We start from the raw sequence: 16,750 nt of genomic DNA, 5'->3' as shown, positions 1-16,750 counted from the left end.
TGGAAATCCGATTTCCTCCGTTATACTTTTTAGATGAGTCACATTCATACACACACACAACAGCACAGTGGGTGATGGATAATATGCGTATCGTGGTTGGTCATTGAGTCCAGTCAGTCTGTCCAGCAGACATCAGCTGTTGATTTTCTCACTCTGTCTGTGTATGTGCATTTGCAAATACACAATGGACGATGTGGTTAACATACTTGGTTTGTGAGTTTACATGAATGTGTGTTAGTGTTTTGGGGTCAGTTAGGGACACTATGTTGGAGCTCCCTCAGTCTTGGACAATTCAGTTGTTTCCATTATGTGGATGAATGCTGATAAAGGGGATTATGTGATGGAGACACTGAGGGATATTTCGGAATCGGTTCAGTCCCTATCTGGCTTAGATGTTTGTATTTATTACACTCTGGAGGAAATAAAGCAGAACCAATCAGAGTTTGTATCATGTACTCCGTTGGAATATATGAGTGTGTGTCCGTCCCACAGAAAAGTGAGCTAAATCCTGTGCACCTGTGTTCTTATGAAGCAAAGGAATTTCTCCTTGGCTTAATCCTCCTGATGATTTTCAGCCCCATTCGAAATAACCCCCCCCCCCCCCCCCCTTTTTTTTCTCCATCCTTCCTTTCTTCACCCACACTCCCTCCTCCTTTTATTTCTCTCCCTCTTATCCTGTTCTTTATCTTGTCTCTTCTTTCTTTCCTCCGACTTTCCTTCTTTTCTTTTCTGTCTCCAGGGAATAGCCTCTGTTCTGCAGCGCAGGTCTGACAATGAGGAATATGTGGAGGTTGGACGCCTCGGACCCTCTGACTACTTTGGTGAGTGGCTCTGGGCCAATGCAGCCTTTTCTCCTCCAGATTTGGCACCACACACACAAAGCTATCGGTCAGAACAACAACTGGTTTGTGTTATACCTATTATTTAGCATTAAAAATGTAAATTGCGCGAGAAGAAACCCAAATATAACAACTCTAGCACGTCAGGGTTGCTATATCTTAGCTGAAGGAGGTCAAATGTTGATTAAATTGCACTGAAGTGTAGCAGGAGTGTTTTGTCTTAATATTGCAATAATTGTTATTTCCATCCAGTCAGAGTTTGAACTAACTAGACTGTAAAAGAAGCTGTAAATAATATGACTATGAGAAAGGTGGAATCTTAAATTATGCTGTAAAATTACCGTATGTAATGATCACATAATCTCTTCAGCAACGAAATACTAAAAAAAAATACCCCAAACGAAACCATTTTATCTCAACCTATCAATTATTTTTATGATCAATAAATATACAGATTCTTTTCTTGATTAAGGGTTATTGTTTAATCTTTATCAAAATGTCAGAAAAATGCCCATCGCCATCATCAGTCCAAGGCAGTGGTGGAATGTAACTAAGTACATTTTCTCAAGTACTGTACCTAAGTACAATTTTGAGGTACTTATACTTTACATGAGTATTTCTAATACTTCATACTTCCACTCCACTACATTTCAGAGGGAAATATTGTACTTTCTACTCCACTACATTTATTTGACAGCTTTAGTTACTTTTCAATTGAAGATTTGACACGATGGATAATATAACAAGCTTTTAAAATACAACACATTGTTAAAGATGAAATCAGTGGTTTCCAACCTTTTTGGCTTTTGCCGTCTTACAAAAAGCAGTGTGTAGTCGGGTCACGTTTCAGATGTCTATGAGTTGTTAACAGCTCCACCAAATAGTGATTTTTCCTTCTAAACTTCTTACATGGTTTCATTTCAATAAATGTTCAAATGATCCAATATTTCACCAAAAATCAAAGATGAGAGAAAAAGTCCAAAACTGAAAACAGATTTGTGTATCAGAACTTTGTTTTTTCTGCTTTCCTCTCCCATTGATCATCTCAAGACTCCTCAGATTTATCTGGTGACCCTGGAGTATTTCTACATTGCTGTATTGTTACTTTTACTTAAGTAAAGGATCTGATTATTCTTTCACCACTGATCCAAGGTGATGTCACCAAATGTCTTGTTTTGTGCGACCAACAGTCCAAAACTCAAAAACATTTTGTCTGCATTAATATAAACCAAAGAAAGCCAGCAAATCTTAACATTTTTGCTTCAAAAATTATGTAAATTGTTTGCGATTAATTTTCTGTCATTCAACTAATTGATTAATGGACTAATCATTTCAGCTCTGAACAAAATATAGTGTCGTTCCAAACAATGTGTGGTGTAATTTTTGAATGTCATAGATTAGAATTGAGTAAGTTTCTTAGAATAAAGAAAAGAAAATCAAACAATGAACTGTCTTGGAAAAGTGATTTACCCTTTTTCCCCACTAAGTTGCATTTTATTGGAATACAGTATTTCCTGACAATTTCTCTGTTCTGTTCTGGATTTGTTGCCAGATGTCCCAAAAACAAACTTGCCAGAAGGAAAAAATAAAACTGAAACAGACAATCAGAGCTGCTCCTCTTTACAACAACAGCCACCTTAGAAGACATCAGAATTATTTATTACACAGTGATACATTACAGATACTGACATTTAATTCATTACAAATGCTTAGACAACATATCATATCATTCATCATTCATGTTTCTAGATTTGTGGCACTTTTAGTGACATCCCAACTAAACACTGAACACTTGTTGGTGTCCTCTCTCTTCCTCTTCCTCCTCAAGGTGAAATCGCCCTGCTGTTGAACCGTCCCAGGGCTGCCACTGTAGTTGCCCGTGGTCCGCTCAAGTGTGTGAAGCTGGACAGGCCCCGCTTTGAGCGTGTGCTGGGGCCCTGCTCAGAGATCCTCAAGAGGAACATCCAGAGATACAACAGCTTCATCTCTCTCACGGTGTGACAGGTCGGCCCCTCTGGGCCCTACCAGCAGGGGTGGGCGACATCAGCATCAGAGTTTTGGTCAGTGGGTGGGAAGGGGTGAGGATTCGGGGGAAAGGACATAGGTTTTACATCTACAACGACAGGGCGCTCATTTGCTGCCTCTTTTCCATTTTGCGCGTTTCTTTCTTTTGATCTTGTGCACTTTGACTTGACCTGTGCTGTCACGTAGCTTTATGTCAAAAACAACATGCAGGAGTGTAAAAATCAGAGCGAGAACAGAGATCATTGAGCTCATTCTATCTTGTAAATGAGTCATTTATACAGTGCGTCAGCTGTATATGATGCATGCTTCTCGACTGACAAAGGATGACGCTTGCACTTTCGTGAGTTTATGAAGGGTAAAGGATTCATTCAGGAAATAAGGAGGAAGCAAAGTCATGTTTACGTACAGCGGGAAGAAGTGAGTACACATTTCTTTGTTCGCTGCCTGTGGTTTGCCTTTTTTTCACTTCTGGGTGTGTGTGGTGCCATTTCTAGGTTAAATCAGACCCGCACTACACAGACCTGTTTTCCCTAAAACATAGGTTTAGAGGTATGACAATGAATTCTTGGCTGTTATATTCCTTTTCACTGCTTTTTAAATGTGCTTTTACTGCTATCATCAGTTGGGGGGTTATTTGAGACTATTGTGTGGCGTGTGCCAGGCAAATTAACTGACAAGTTGCTTTTTTTCAGATCCTCTCTGTCCCAATGTTTCCTGAAAGTGGTTCAGTTTGATCCGTGAGCTGCGGTATTCCAAAGGCGCAATAGTGGTATCAGTCCAGTCCACATTCAAACAAACAGAGTCTGAATCACACACAAACATACTGTATATGCGTACACTGTCTCAGGACTAAATGAATCTTCAAAACACACACACACGTCTTACCTGATGCTTTTTTAAGCTAATTTTGTTCTGTTTTATTGCTGATGAAAGCTTTTGCACCACTTTGCAGTACGTAATGCTGGGTCAATACAGCAGTTTGATTTAGCTGTTTTTAAGACTTCCATGTACTAAATATATAAAAAAAAAACAACAACTTGCTTTCCTTTGAACTATTGTAATCTGTCAAAGTTGCACAACTGACCCAGCGACTGATGTTGTATAAAATGGGACCTTAAGAAAAGAATCTTTCTGTATTCTCTCTCTATGTATCTCCTTCTTTCAACTATCAAACCATCTTGAGCAAATAAAGATAAGCTTCTGAAAGCCTTTTGATTTGAGTTGTTATTATCTCTTCATGGGCCCTGATTTGTCCCGGTGTGAATGTGACTCTTTTTCACATTCTTTCCCCCTTGTTTATCCCAACTTTTGGCATCCTTACCTCCTCTCCTGACTGGACTTAAGTTCTCTCTCTTTCCCTTTATCTCAGCTCATGCGGTGTTAGTCTACACGCTACCTCCCCTCCATCCCAGCCTCCCTCTCCACCACAGTCTGGCTCCCTCTGCACCGCCCTGTTCTCCATCCTTCTCACATTAAGCCAAGTGTCAGTCATTCGTCAGTCTGGGCTGTCAGAAAGTCGCAGAGTTCCTCCCAGCCAGTTTACACCACAGTGGACTAAAGCAGCTACAGCTTTGACACATTCCTCCTCATCTTAATGCCCACTAAATCAACTAAGGAATGCGCCCCCAACTCACCGACATTGAGTTTAGTACGACCCCTCCCCGCACATACACACATGCTCACACATACACATTCATCACTTTGACAATACACACTAACACACATGAACATGAATAAACACACAAGTTTGGGATTTGTAGCTCAGTGAAACAAGTACTGCCTCTCCATCACCATCCAGCAAAGGTGTGGGGTTTGATTTCCAGGGAAAAAAAATGCATCAACTAATGGCAGTTAACCGTGAATAACATATCAAAACCACTTGCATACAGTACATGAATCTTTCTCTCTCCTTCATGTGCACTAGTAATTGGTCCACTGTCACTTGGATAAAGATGCTGACAGTCATGCAGTTTCGCTCCATCATTTTAATACTAGAGACTCTATAAAGAATCAAAATTTCTTCTCATCTGTTTTCTAGATCCCTCTTTCAGTCTTCCTTTTGTCTTTGCTTTCTTGAAGCAAAGGCTTCATTCCAAATTTAACACTTTTTAATTGTATTTAAATGTCTTTTTACATTGCCTTGTGTTGCTTTTAAACTCTGTCTTGATTCCTTTCATGCTCTATGTAGAGGACTTTGAATTGCCTTGTTGTTGAAATGTGCTATACAAATAAACTTACCTTGCCTTGAAGAGGATGCAGCTGATGTTTCAGCTTGAGAAATAGTTGGTAAGATACACACAAAGAAAAACAAAATTCAACAACTATGTATGATAGTATGTGATTAAAACTGGACCTTGAGTTGGGGCTGATTTTTCTTACTACGAACTCCTAAAAGTGCTATCGATGATATCCCAAGAGGTACTGACATTGCATGTCAATCTCCATTATTACCGAGCAAACTCTTGCTACTGATGAAGACCATGTGGTTCAGATGAAAGCTACAGAAGAAGCTGGGACTGAATTGTTTTGTCATACAACAAACATTGATCTCCCTTAACGAAGCCTTATTGGTAACTGGTGACACTAAAATGAACAGGTCAACCTGGGCCGACCTGTGTTTATGTGTGTGTGTGTGTGTGTGTGTGTGTGTGTGTGTGTGTGAGTGTGAGTGTGAGTGTGGTTGGTGTACGTCCAAAGCACCTGATTACGCACAGCCATTACTGGGCCATTCTGGGTGGGCCAGTTGCGGACAAAACTTGGCACTGTCACATAAGCAGTAAGATGAAGCTTTGACACCGTGGCACTGTGCCAGCGCTACAAAAATTGAGCACCACCAAATACGCACTTTCACACACTCCTTTACCAACTTTTAATTTAAGTCACTCAGCTCTGTGTTTGGTTCCTTTATGCTTTCATGGTTTCATAATCCGTCATACAGCTCCTGTGGTCCCACTGTGCCTGTAACATTGAGAGCAACAACATTTCACCAGCTAAGCTGCCAGTTCAGGTAACTGTGTGTTCATATTGCAGGCAACATGATCGTCAAGTCAGGAGAGGCCCAACCATCAAGACTCGGTCAACAACAGCCAATTAAAAAGTACTTTTTTGCTTGAAGTGATTTTATCCGACAAAATGGATGAAAAGTTGATTACAGTCATTTAAAGCTTCCCAGTATTATTCTCATTTTTATATGAAGGCCTGCAAACCACTGGTTGGAGAGCATGCCATGTTAAGGTTGATGATTAAATGTGAATTTTATTCCCAGTATACATACTGTATGTTTATGCTTATATTCAATTACTTTGCCACAACAGATCATGTAGAGCTCATCATTTCTGTTCAGTAAATTAAAGTTGGCCACAGTTTGGACAGTCTTTAAAGCTCAAAGCTGCAATAAAAAAATAAAAACAAATTCTTGGATCCGAGTTCTGTCTTACATACAGTGGTTCAAATACCTCCAGCCCACACATTGTTATACATATCTTTTAACATATTGTGTTAAATGTCTTTGAACAAGTGAAGCAGCTTTTTCTAGTTGTTCTGAGTGTTTTTCCATGTTATGTTCACAGCCAGTTTGTTACTCATTAAATGATTTCAGACTTGCTCTCCCTGCCATATCCTATCCGCTTGAGTTTTAGCTTTGTTTTCTCAACTGTGCCTCTTCTCACTCCCTTTCAGAGAGAAAGAAAGTGGTCCATGAGGGGAGGAAAGCAGCAGTAGCAGGGACTTGACCCCAAATGCACCACTATCCCTTTTACTCCTTCCATCCATCCTTTTTGTGTTGCTACAGCTTGGCTGTACTACAACTCCCGGCTACTCCCACACTGGAGAATGTTTGGTGTGGGACTTCTGTGCATCTTGTTGCCCAAATATACAAGAGGACAGACTCAGTGAGTTGGTGGGGAGGAGGAGAGGGAGGAGACAGAGAGGATAAAGTAGGAGATGGAGGAGGAACATGAAAATGTTCACTTGGTTTTTAAGTGCACCCCAGAGTGGTGTGAATTCCACTCATTTAACCAGCAAGATAGATCTTAAAGAATGTGTCCCGCATGGGAACGTTTTGCCTCCTAATTTACATTAATCCAAATTCCAAGTTTTATGCAATGATTGCCAAATATTTACAAGATAAGATGGCTGGGAGTGATTTGTGTGTGTGTGCATGCTTGTATGTTTATTAGTTGCATCCCATAACCAGACACAGCCACCCGTGATCTCATGAGAGGATTTTTTATTTGGTGCTGCATATTTAGATCTGGCACAGTGAGTGTAGCCCCTGGGCGCATGACCCTCACCCCCTCTCTTTCTCTTTATCCCTGATTCTCTCTCTTTTGTTTCCTGTCTTCTTCTCTTACTCCCGATGTTCCCATAGCCACCATCTCTGCTTCCCTCTCTCTTGTCTGGGTGGATCCAGGCTAATTAAAATGCCTGCCAACACTGGGCTACAACCTCCATTGATTCTCCCTTCCTTCTCCCTCCTCCATGATCCTCACACCCCGGAGGAAGAATCAACCCCCAGCCGCCTGCACTAATGACCAGAGCCTTTGATACGCATCTCTTTTCTTGTCTGGATATATTGGGTGTGGCGACCTGACTGTTCCAGAGCAGAGTTCAGCCTGGCTGGGTCGAAGCTCTTGGTCCAGTGGCATCTCATCTCCGCCTGTCCCCACTTCTAGAGCTCTGATTCTCAGCTCTAATCGTGACCTTTTCAGGTCATAGGTCACCACCCAGGCCTGGTCACAGGTGATTGGGCAATAGTGAGGCTGATGGGATTGAAAGGTTAGGGAGGACAGGGGGTATTGCATCGAGGTCAGGAGGAGAAGGAGAGTCAAAAATTGGGTCAGGAGATCATCACAAGGTCCAGCTCAGTTAACTGCTGCTGCTCTACATAGTGACAACCAAAATTGTGTAAATACCAATATGGTGTTACTAGAGCACAATAATAAGTTACATTAAAAGGCAATCGTCTTTCTCGTTGATGCTTTAATAGGAGCAAATCAGCAAAGGAGCAGATGTAAGGCTTTGGAAATGTCCTCTTCTTTAAAGTGACACGTCCTTTGCTGTTTGTCCACAGTAGGACACGGCCGACTGCCTCAGAGGGAAGAAAGGAGAAAGAGAGAAAGCAAGAAATGAAGGAGGGGATGAGATACCATCTGTTTGTTTTTCTGCTTTTCTTTCCCAAGCTTGTTATCGTTCCTCATTTCCTGCTGGACGACAAGTAAATAATTCACATGTATACATGTACCGACACTGGGACCAGGCCTCCCCGACTTGCCTCAATTTTGGCCTCAGTTTCAAAGTTATTCCCAGCCAACAGAGCCTTGTGTGACTTGCCTTCAAACGACGTGTAGAAAAAACAAACAAAAGACTGAAATGTTCTCCTAACATTCTGCATGCTCAAGGGGAAATAATGGGTCAGTAGCATTTTTCTGAGTGAGATATTCCATCGTGCACATGACTCTGCAATCTCCTACCCACGTTGATCCCGGCCAAAACACAATCCATCTCTTCACTTCAGCTCTGACTTCATTCCCTGGGGAGGCAGCTCAGCAATTGTCTCAATTGTTCCTTTTTGTCAGTGCCTCCTACTCTCTGAGGAGTCGTTAGGGTTTTGAGTGCAGATCATAAAAGTAGTGGAGCCCTGTTCTAATCACATTAGGAAGATGAAGGAATGCAATGAGCGAAAAGCCCCAGTTGAACTATTTAGGAAATGGTTTTAGACGCCCACTCAGATAATGTTAATAGAATTTTGACTTTCAGACATTTTGGATGATGCTACAGGCTCTTATGATTTCAATACACCCACTCCAGTTTGGAGCATCACAACTCAATAGCTGACAATTAAGAGATATTCCTTCTTTGATATCTAGATAAGATTCTCCAGGAATTAATACTAAGTCTATCCGTACATCCCAGGCGACTCACCTCATCCCACACAACACAACCACTCAGTACAGGTGTGTTAAGTCACAAGGCAATGGTTGTCAAGCATCTCTTGATTGTCAGGCCACCCTAGGAATCCGCAACCCTCCAGCCCCTCCTTGAAGACCCTCAAATCCCTTCAATGTCCCAGCTGTACCCTGAGCTATGCCCCTGGGCTGAGGCAGTGGCTGAGGAGCAGGGGTGACCTGGCTCTCCCTAAACCCCGCAGGAATGTGTGGATTTGAGTGAGTGCTGTAACCAGAGAGCACTCTCTCCTATCTTTAAGCTCATAATGGAGGCACTTCCTGTTGATAATCAGTGTGTTGTGATCTCCCTCTGCCTCAGGATTTTGACACTTCATTTTAAATCCTAGGAGAGGAGGAGGAGGAAAAGAGGTGTTATTATGGTTCTGGTCTGTGTACCATAATGACAGTATGGGGTGGCATCAAAGGCATAGAGACCAAAAAAATTCTATTTTTCTAATTAGAGTCCCAGATCTTATAACAGACCTCTGTGTATGGATGCCTGCTGTATCATTATTTATACAGTACATAGATGTGTGACATCAAACAAGAATGGGGCTCTCAGGGTGTCCTGGAGGGCCAGCAATCTGGGATGGATGCCATGTGGCTGCTACATCTCTGGTTTGATTCCAGCAATCAATAAATCAAACTTTATTTATATAGCCCTATTCAAACAAATCAAATGCAATTCAAAGTGCTTTACAAGCGAATGACAAAACATAGGATGTTAAAAATGTATTTAGAGGCTAATGCATGCCAAAACAGCTAGAAAGCAAAAAAGTTAATTGAATAAGACAACAATAAAAGATGGGTAGTTAAAATAACAAATAGTGCAAAAATTAACAGGTAACCAGTGTAAAGACTTTGAAATAGGTGTAATGTGTGCACGTTCAGCAGAATTTTTAATCAATTGTAGCTGAGTTATTGTACTCTTCGGTAGACGAGAAAGGATAGTGTTACAGTAGTCAAGCCCGCTAGTTATAAAAGCGTGTATTGGCCTCTCTGTGTTGCTCAGAGAGAGAAATGGCCTCACTTTGGAGATTGAGATGTTCTTCAAATGATCAAATGCTGTTTTTGTGATGCCCCGCACACAAGCCTTGAAATTAAAACCAGAATCAAAAATCACCCCTAGATTTCTTGCCCCTTGGCTTGGGTTGAGTCCTAGTGTGTTTAGTTTGGAGGACAGTTTCTCTCTCTGAGCCTCTGAACCAGTGATCACTACTTCTGTTGTATCCTGGTTGAGCTGTAAAAAATTCTGTGACAAAAAAAAGTGAGTCAATTGACCTGGTGTCATCAGGAGACACGGCCACATAGAGCTGAGTGTCATCAACATAGCTGTGGAAAGAGATGCCGTGCCTCCTGATGACACTGCCCAGGGGTAGCATGTACAAATTAAAAAGTAACGGTCCTAAAATTGATCCTTGTGGTACCCCACAGGTAACCTCATAGTGTTTGGAGGAGTGGTCATCTATAGATACAAAAAATTTTCTTCTGCAAAGATATGAGGTAAACCAGGTAAAAACAATTCCAGACAGTCCAACATGCTCACTTTATCTATCTAAAAGAATCTTATGGTCCACAGTGCCAAAGGTAGCACTCAAGTAGCACCAGATCTGAAGGCTTGTTGCTGTCAAGATTTGGTTGGATATCACTCATTACTTTTAGCACGGCTGTCTCTGTGCTGTGATGTGTCCTACAACCTGATTGAAACATTTCTCATTTAGTGTTTGAGTTTAAAAGGGTACTTAGCTGATTAAAAACTAATTTCTCTTAAATTTTGCTTAAAAATGGGAGATTTGAAATGGGTCTAAAATTGCTGGGTGCTAAAACATCTAGGTTCCCTTTCTTTAAAAGAGGTTTTACTAGAGCAGTTTTAAAATCAGTGGGGAAGACACCAGGCTGTGGGGAGTGATTTACTAAGGCAAGGATGTCTTCATATACAGAATTAAAAATAGTTTTAAAAAGGGAGGTAGGAATTGGGTCAAGGGAACATGTGGATGGCTTCAGTTCTGTTACTATTTTCATGAGAGTTTCAGTACAGAGGATATAGGTAAAAGTGCAGTGTGCTTGTTCTGCTGACATATACCAGATCTAATGTTGATTACTTTCTCTCTGAAGTTGTGAGCAAACTCTTTACATTTAGAACCTGGAAGCTCAATACTGTAGTTAGTTGTGGGATTTACCAGAGAATCTATTGTACTAATGTTCGTGTTTATCAGGTTTGAGAAATATTTTTGCCGTGATGTTCGAATTGCCTTGTTGTAATTTTTAAGTTTTTCAATGAGTATAGTGTGATGTATTACAAATTTTGTTTTTTGCCATCTGCACTCAGCAATTCTGCAGTCTCTTTTTAGGTCCATGGTTTGACTGTTTTTCCATGGGACAACCTTTTTGTTTTTATTTTCCTGGTTTTGATTGGAGTGACTGTGTCAAGCACTGTTTTCATTTTTTAGTTAAAGTTATTAACCAAGTCTTCTTCATTATTTTTGTGGGTTGCAATATGTGATATGAGAGTTGTAGCTACCTCAGGGGTAATGTGGGTTTTTTGATGATATGTTCTGTGGTACAAGGTGTGTCCATGTTTGTGAGTTGGTATGTTGGCATGCTGTTTAAAATCCATATATTTCAAATCCATACAAATCCATACAGTCCATACAACAAGGATGTTTTCTGTTACTTTCTTCTGTGGGCTGTTTAATTCAGGCAGAAAAAAAACCAACAAAAAAACAATGGGGGTCTCCCTAACTCTGTCCCATCTTTTGATTTTTTCCCCTCTCTTTTCTCCCTTTCACTTGCTTACATACATCCCTCAATGCTGGGCCTGGATCTGGTACTGCTTTTATGGCCCTCGATAATAACAACAACAATAAAAAAGCCAAAAATCTGCTGTAATTATTTTTTAAAAGCAGCTATAGTCCTGCTTCCAGAGGAGCTAGCTGGGAGCTTGTTGGGGTAGGGGGCTCACATTAACCACCTTTAATCGTTACCAAGATGCGTGCGAAACAGCATCACGGTATGACCCATAAACTGGGTGGGCGTCTTTCCTGGAGGTGTGGTTGCTATAGGAATGGCGCTGTGTTGACGAAAATCTCAAACACAATCCTGGGCCCTGCTCTATGTCATAGCATACCTCAAACCATGGTAAAGCATCAAGCAACCAGGTGTGCCAAAGTGGATTGTATAACTGGTCTTAATCACCCTTTAATCCAGGGGCTTTCGTTTGGTGGTTTGGTTTTCTTTCAAACCCTTTCTACCCTTCCTTGTCTCTTCTCATCCTCCTCCCTCCATCCTAGTCTTCTTCTTTCCTCTTCACTTCACGGATAGCTAATGTCGCTCAAGTCAAGCAGAGAAATCTCCCCTTAATCCCCCTGATACAGAGCCCTGCCCCCTTCCCACATACACATTACCACCGCCATCATCACGACCACCAGTAGTTCCCCCATCTCATGGTCCCCTCACCATCAGTGGGACGACCTATGGCTAGTGAAAGACACATGGAGAAGGAACGGTAAATAACAAAGTGAAAGCCCCATCTGACATGCCAATTGGAGTAATTATGGGCTTACAGGCTCCTAATACATTTCTGAGGACAGCTTTGTGTGCCCCCTCTGAGAAGTGAGCTTGTCTGTCATATAGCAACATAAAGATGACTTGTCATTGGGCCCATGAGTGATCCATTTTGCTTTTAATATGCTTTTTATTAGTTTTCATATAAGGGTCCCTCATGAACCCCACATCTACGTTTTCACTATATTAGATTCTTGCTATTTGTTTGGATGACTTTCCTTTGCAAGTCAAAGCCATTTCTTTCCGCTTACCATTGGTGTATAATCCTATAAACTCCCCTATGTTTATTATGAATATGTCCCTGTATATGTTTCATTCTCTCTGTCCTTATTTCAGGGCCAGATTCATGTAAGGCAATCCTCGTCAGCTATTTTCCCACTGGCACTAACAGAAAGCTTACATTTGTGCCACTATAATGTCCAGGCTCAACACATAGACCTCAAATTTTCCTCCATCCATTTGGGACTGCAGTGAGACAGGGCAGCTCTGTCTACCTCTGTCCTTTCCACATCGTCCTGTCCCGCCTTTGATATCCCCCTGCCAAGAGTCTGATTTGTTGGTTAGCCATGTCCTCCCCTCCTAGCCTCCAAATCCACAGAACACGGGGACGCAGTGGGAGTTCCCACAGTTTTAGGGGAGTTGGAGTGTAGAAAGGAGGGGGGAGGTTGGGTCAGACCACCACAGAGCTGGGGAGACCCCTGTCTTCCTCCTTGCCGGTTCCCACCGCTCCCAACATGGCACACACATGTTGAAAAGGTCAGGTCTTGATAGACAACAGAGCACCGGCAATTATGCTGCTATTTCTCTGTGGCTGGAAGTCCCCTGTTTTCTGTGTGAGTGTGTGTGTGCAGAAAAAGTTTTTTTTTTTCGTTCATAGAGAATAAAGAGGCAGTGTTTTAAGGGGAAAAAGGAGCTGGGACAGGGGGAACGGGGAACTGCATGTAAGGACTTGTGCCGGATTGCTTCATGTTTGTCTGTCTGTCCATTTGTGGAAATTGGAGAACGTGCCTAAGAGAGTGCAGGTGTGTAAGTAAGTGTAAGTGTTAGGGTTCCCACTGTTCATACCTGAGCTACAAGTCTGATTTTGTTTCTAGATGGCATTTCCTTTCCTCACATATGGAGTTGACGCTTACTGTCTGATGCCTCCTCTGCACTGTTGTGGTTGGAGTCTGCGGTCAGGAGTCCATCTCTGACCTAAACGACGGGGTCAAGTCCTTGGAACCCGCAGGAACTGGATGCTGAGCCCGCAGGGAACGAGCAAACACACACACACACACACACACACACACACACAAACACAGATTTGTTCCAGCGTGTTCCCAGTATTTTCTCTCTTTGGTGTCATTTCTCCTTCACACCGAACACCTATTTCTGGCTCTCTAAGGATAGCTTTCATGGAAAGACTACAGAGTGAAAAAGTCAAGGCAGCGTTATGACAAGAGCAGACCGCAGCTTGACAGATCTGGAGATCACACGGAGAGGATGCCGTGGTCCCTTAACAACTGAAGTGTGCTCCTGTAATGTATAATGTGTTGCAGCTGGATGTTTGCCTTGCATACCTTGTACCACCAGCTTTGTGCATTTATGTGTGCATGTGGCATAATTTTTGATCCCAGAGGTGAACTTACACTACACAGTTGTGACTTATGAAAGAGCAGTTGGGCATTGTGCCCCCTGAATGCCTGCACACCTATAGTGCCTTAAAGGAAAAAGGGGTTCATAGGGGTGCTGGGAGGCCCCACAGAGCACTTCATTCAGGTTGCTATGCATGTTGGAGAGATGAACGCCTGTAAATGGCTGCCAGTAATCATCCCTATAAAAAAGCAGCTGCTTCTAGGACAAGTTGGAAGTATGGCTGCTGTACTTTGCCTCTCTACACTGCTTAATATTTAGGTGAACAAGCAGTAAGAGTGTGTCTTTGAGTATTTGTCAGTGTGACTCTGTGTTTATGTGTGTAGAGGTTGCCCTGGATATGCACTCTGCTCTGGATAACTTCCAAGTCCAATCTATATCGCTACCAGCCTCAGGAATGTACCTTTGCTCCTGGGAAATTTCACCTGAATTACTTACCCGTGTGAGTATGAGTGTGTGTGCGTACATGAGTTACCCAACCATAAATGTAACCGCTGTTTCTAATGGGCCTATTACAAGACATGAGCTCGTGTCAAATAACACACAGCTCCACACTAAAAACATCAAGACACAACCCACTAATGGAATCAACTTTGTCATCATAGACGCTGATGAGCTTGTTAGGGCTTTAGTTAGCTCTACCCTGAGGAGGAGGGAGGAGATCATTCATGAGTCTACAAAGGAGTCGCTCGTGTCCGTGACTCATACGTGCTCATGATATGGCTGGTTAGCGCTGAGGGAGACACCAGATTAAGAGCTGTGTTTGTTTCTCTGTTGCAAGGCAATCCACTCTGTAATCCAGTTGGTCTTTGACATTATGAGGTGCAATAGAACAGGGATGCACAGTGGAAAATATGCACTTGGTTTCATTGGAAAGGAAACATAACAGCTGCAGGTATCATAACTGTCGTGAATATGTGGCTATCAGTATGTGGAGTTTCTATTGTCAGCTCTGCTATCTTTTTATGGTTTTCCAGCACAATGAAGTGTGAGATTCTTTGCTTTCGCTGCAGGGTCAGAGTTCAGCTGTTCAGGGATCAAGTTGAGATTGGGTTAAGGATAATAATGTGTGTGTTATAACACTTTCTGTGCTGGGATACAAGATATAGCTTTGAGCATATCCAATAGGTTTCAGGACTTTATCATACTTTGGCTGACATACAAGTATCACAGAAAATTTAGTCAGGCATATGAATGGTTTAAAACACCAACCAGTTTCCACAGATTCTTCATTAGGACGGAGATAATGATTCTCCATCTTGTTAAAGGTTGATGGACAGTAAAAAAAAAAGAGCAATGATAGCAATAAGTCCTGGACATTATCATTTTATCCCCCACAAAGTCTTAAATGATGTATTTTATGAGTATATTAGAATTTTGTCAGTGAAACAAACAAACAAAATAAAAAAATAACCAGTATATTTTGAGGTAATAAAGATGGGAAAATACCCGATAAGAAGTCCAGGTAGATACTGTATATAACATCAGACAAATAGATTTCCATCATCATGCTTTACCTCCTTTCTTTTTAACATTATTAAAAAATCATCTTTGAACCAGCCTCATTTCTTCCTCAGTCACCCTATATATGGGTTTATTTTGACTATGAACCAGGTCCAACACTATGCTTGACAACCAACCAAAAATAATATCTCCCTGTCCCAGCTTAAGAGACATTTGGGCTCACAAGATCAAGACTCCTCAAATGATCACGCCCTCTTACTATGGCTATAAATGATAAAAACAGATGTCCTTTATCCAGACTAAGAGGCACACTTCAATCCCCCAAAGGCAATGCTACTCATATCCACCACATTCTTAAAAAAATGTTCACCCTTTTTCTTCTCTCCTCTCACTGGGAACTATGTGTGGCCCGGGGGGGGAAACAGGAGTCATCACCTCACTCAGAATACGTCCTCTCCACAGCGTCTTTATGGCTAGATTTACTGTGCACCAGCATCTATAAAACCATTTAATGGGGTTAATGTTGTTAGGTACACAGACTTCAGTTGCCAGTAAACATGTTGCCTAATAGCTCACGTAGAAGAGAAGGAGGGAGAGACGTTTTAGTCATTCTTCTTCTCTGTCTTTCTTTTACTTAGTTCAGTTTGTTTTTCCCCTCCTTTATATAATGTTTTCTTTTTATCTTCCTCTCACCACCTCTTCCATCCAATCTGTCTTCCATCTGCCTCACTCTTCTGTATCTCAAGTTCAAGTTTAAGATTTTTGTTTCTTCTTAATGATTTGGCCAAAAGCACCTTTTATATTCACAATCACCGAAACAAAAAAGACAAGTAAAAATGATCAACAGCAAAATAGTTGTAACACGTCATCCTCACCTGCTACTTTTTTCCTTTACTCACTTCTTCACCTCACACACGTAACAATCACTCTCTCCTACTGCTCTCATGCCTCTTCCTCTGACTCCCCCTTTCCCACTGTGACGTGAAGTGTACACCTACAAGAAGCACGATTCATGTATTTCAGTGAGAGCGTACATCCAGGGAGGGAGGCTGACCTGTGATGTAACCATGAACACATGGGGGGTATGATAAACCTGTCTATCACCAGCCAGTGTTAGTCATTTTGCCAAAAAATCACATACCTCTGTGCAGTCACTTGTGCAATGTCAAACTGGAGAATGAATGATTATTGCAGGGCAGTCTTTTTTTTTAAATCTAAAAAAAGAGGCTTCAGTCAAAGAAACGTGTCACATAAATAGCTTTAGCAGAGGGCCATTTATTA

The 16,750-nt window shown here is 41.7% G+C and overlaps 1 protein-coding gene across 2 annotated transcripts in view; it reads left to right on the top strand.

Annotated features, from left to right (window-relative positions):
• Positions 1–4,070, top strand: part of prkar1b (protein kinase, cAMP-dependent, regulatory, type I, beta) — a 66,509-nt gene extending 62,439 nt beyond the window's left edge. For both annotated transcript variants that reach the window (XM_044332266.1, XM_044332267.1), the window contains 2 exons: positions 740–821; positions 2,668–4,070. In XM_044332266.1, coding sequence (XP_044188201.1) covers positions 740–821; positions 2,668–2,840 — 255 coding nt within the window. In that variant the 3' untranslated portion in view covers positions 2,841–4,070. The remainder of the gene's footprint in view (positions 1–739; positions 822–2,667) is intronic.
• The last annotated feature ends 12,680 nt before the right edge of the window (positions 4,071–16,750 follow it).

This window comes from Thunnus albacares, chromosome 17 (assembly GCF_914725855.1).
Source record: "Thunnus albacares chromosome 17, fThuAlb1.1, whole genome shotgun sequence".
Classification (NCBI taxonomy): Eukaryota; Metazoa; Chordata; class Actinopteri; order Scombriformes; family Scombridae; genus Thunnus; species Thunnus albacares.
The sequence above is the reverse complement of the archived record's forward strand: the minus strand, read 5'-3'. Positions and strand labels throughout refer to the sequence as shown.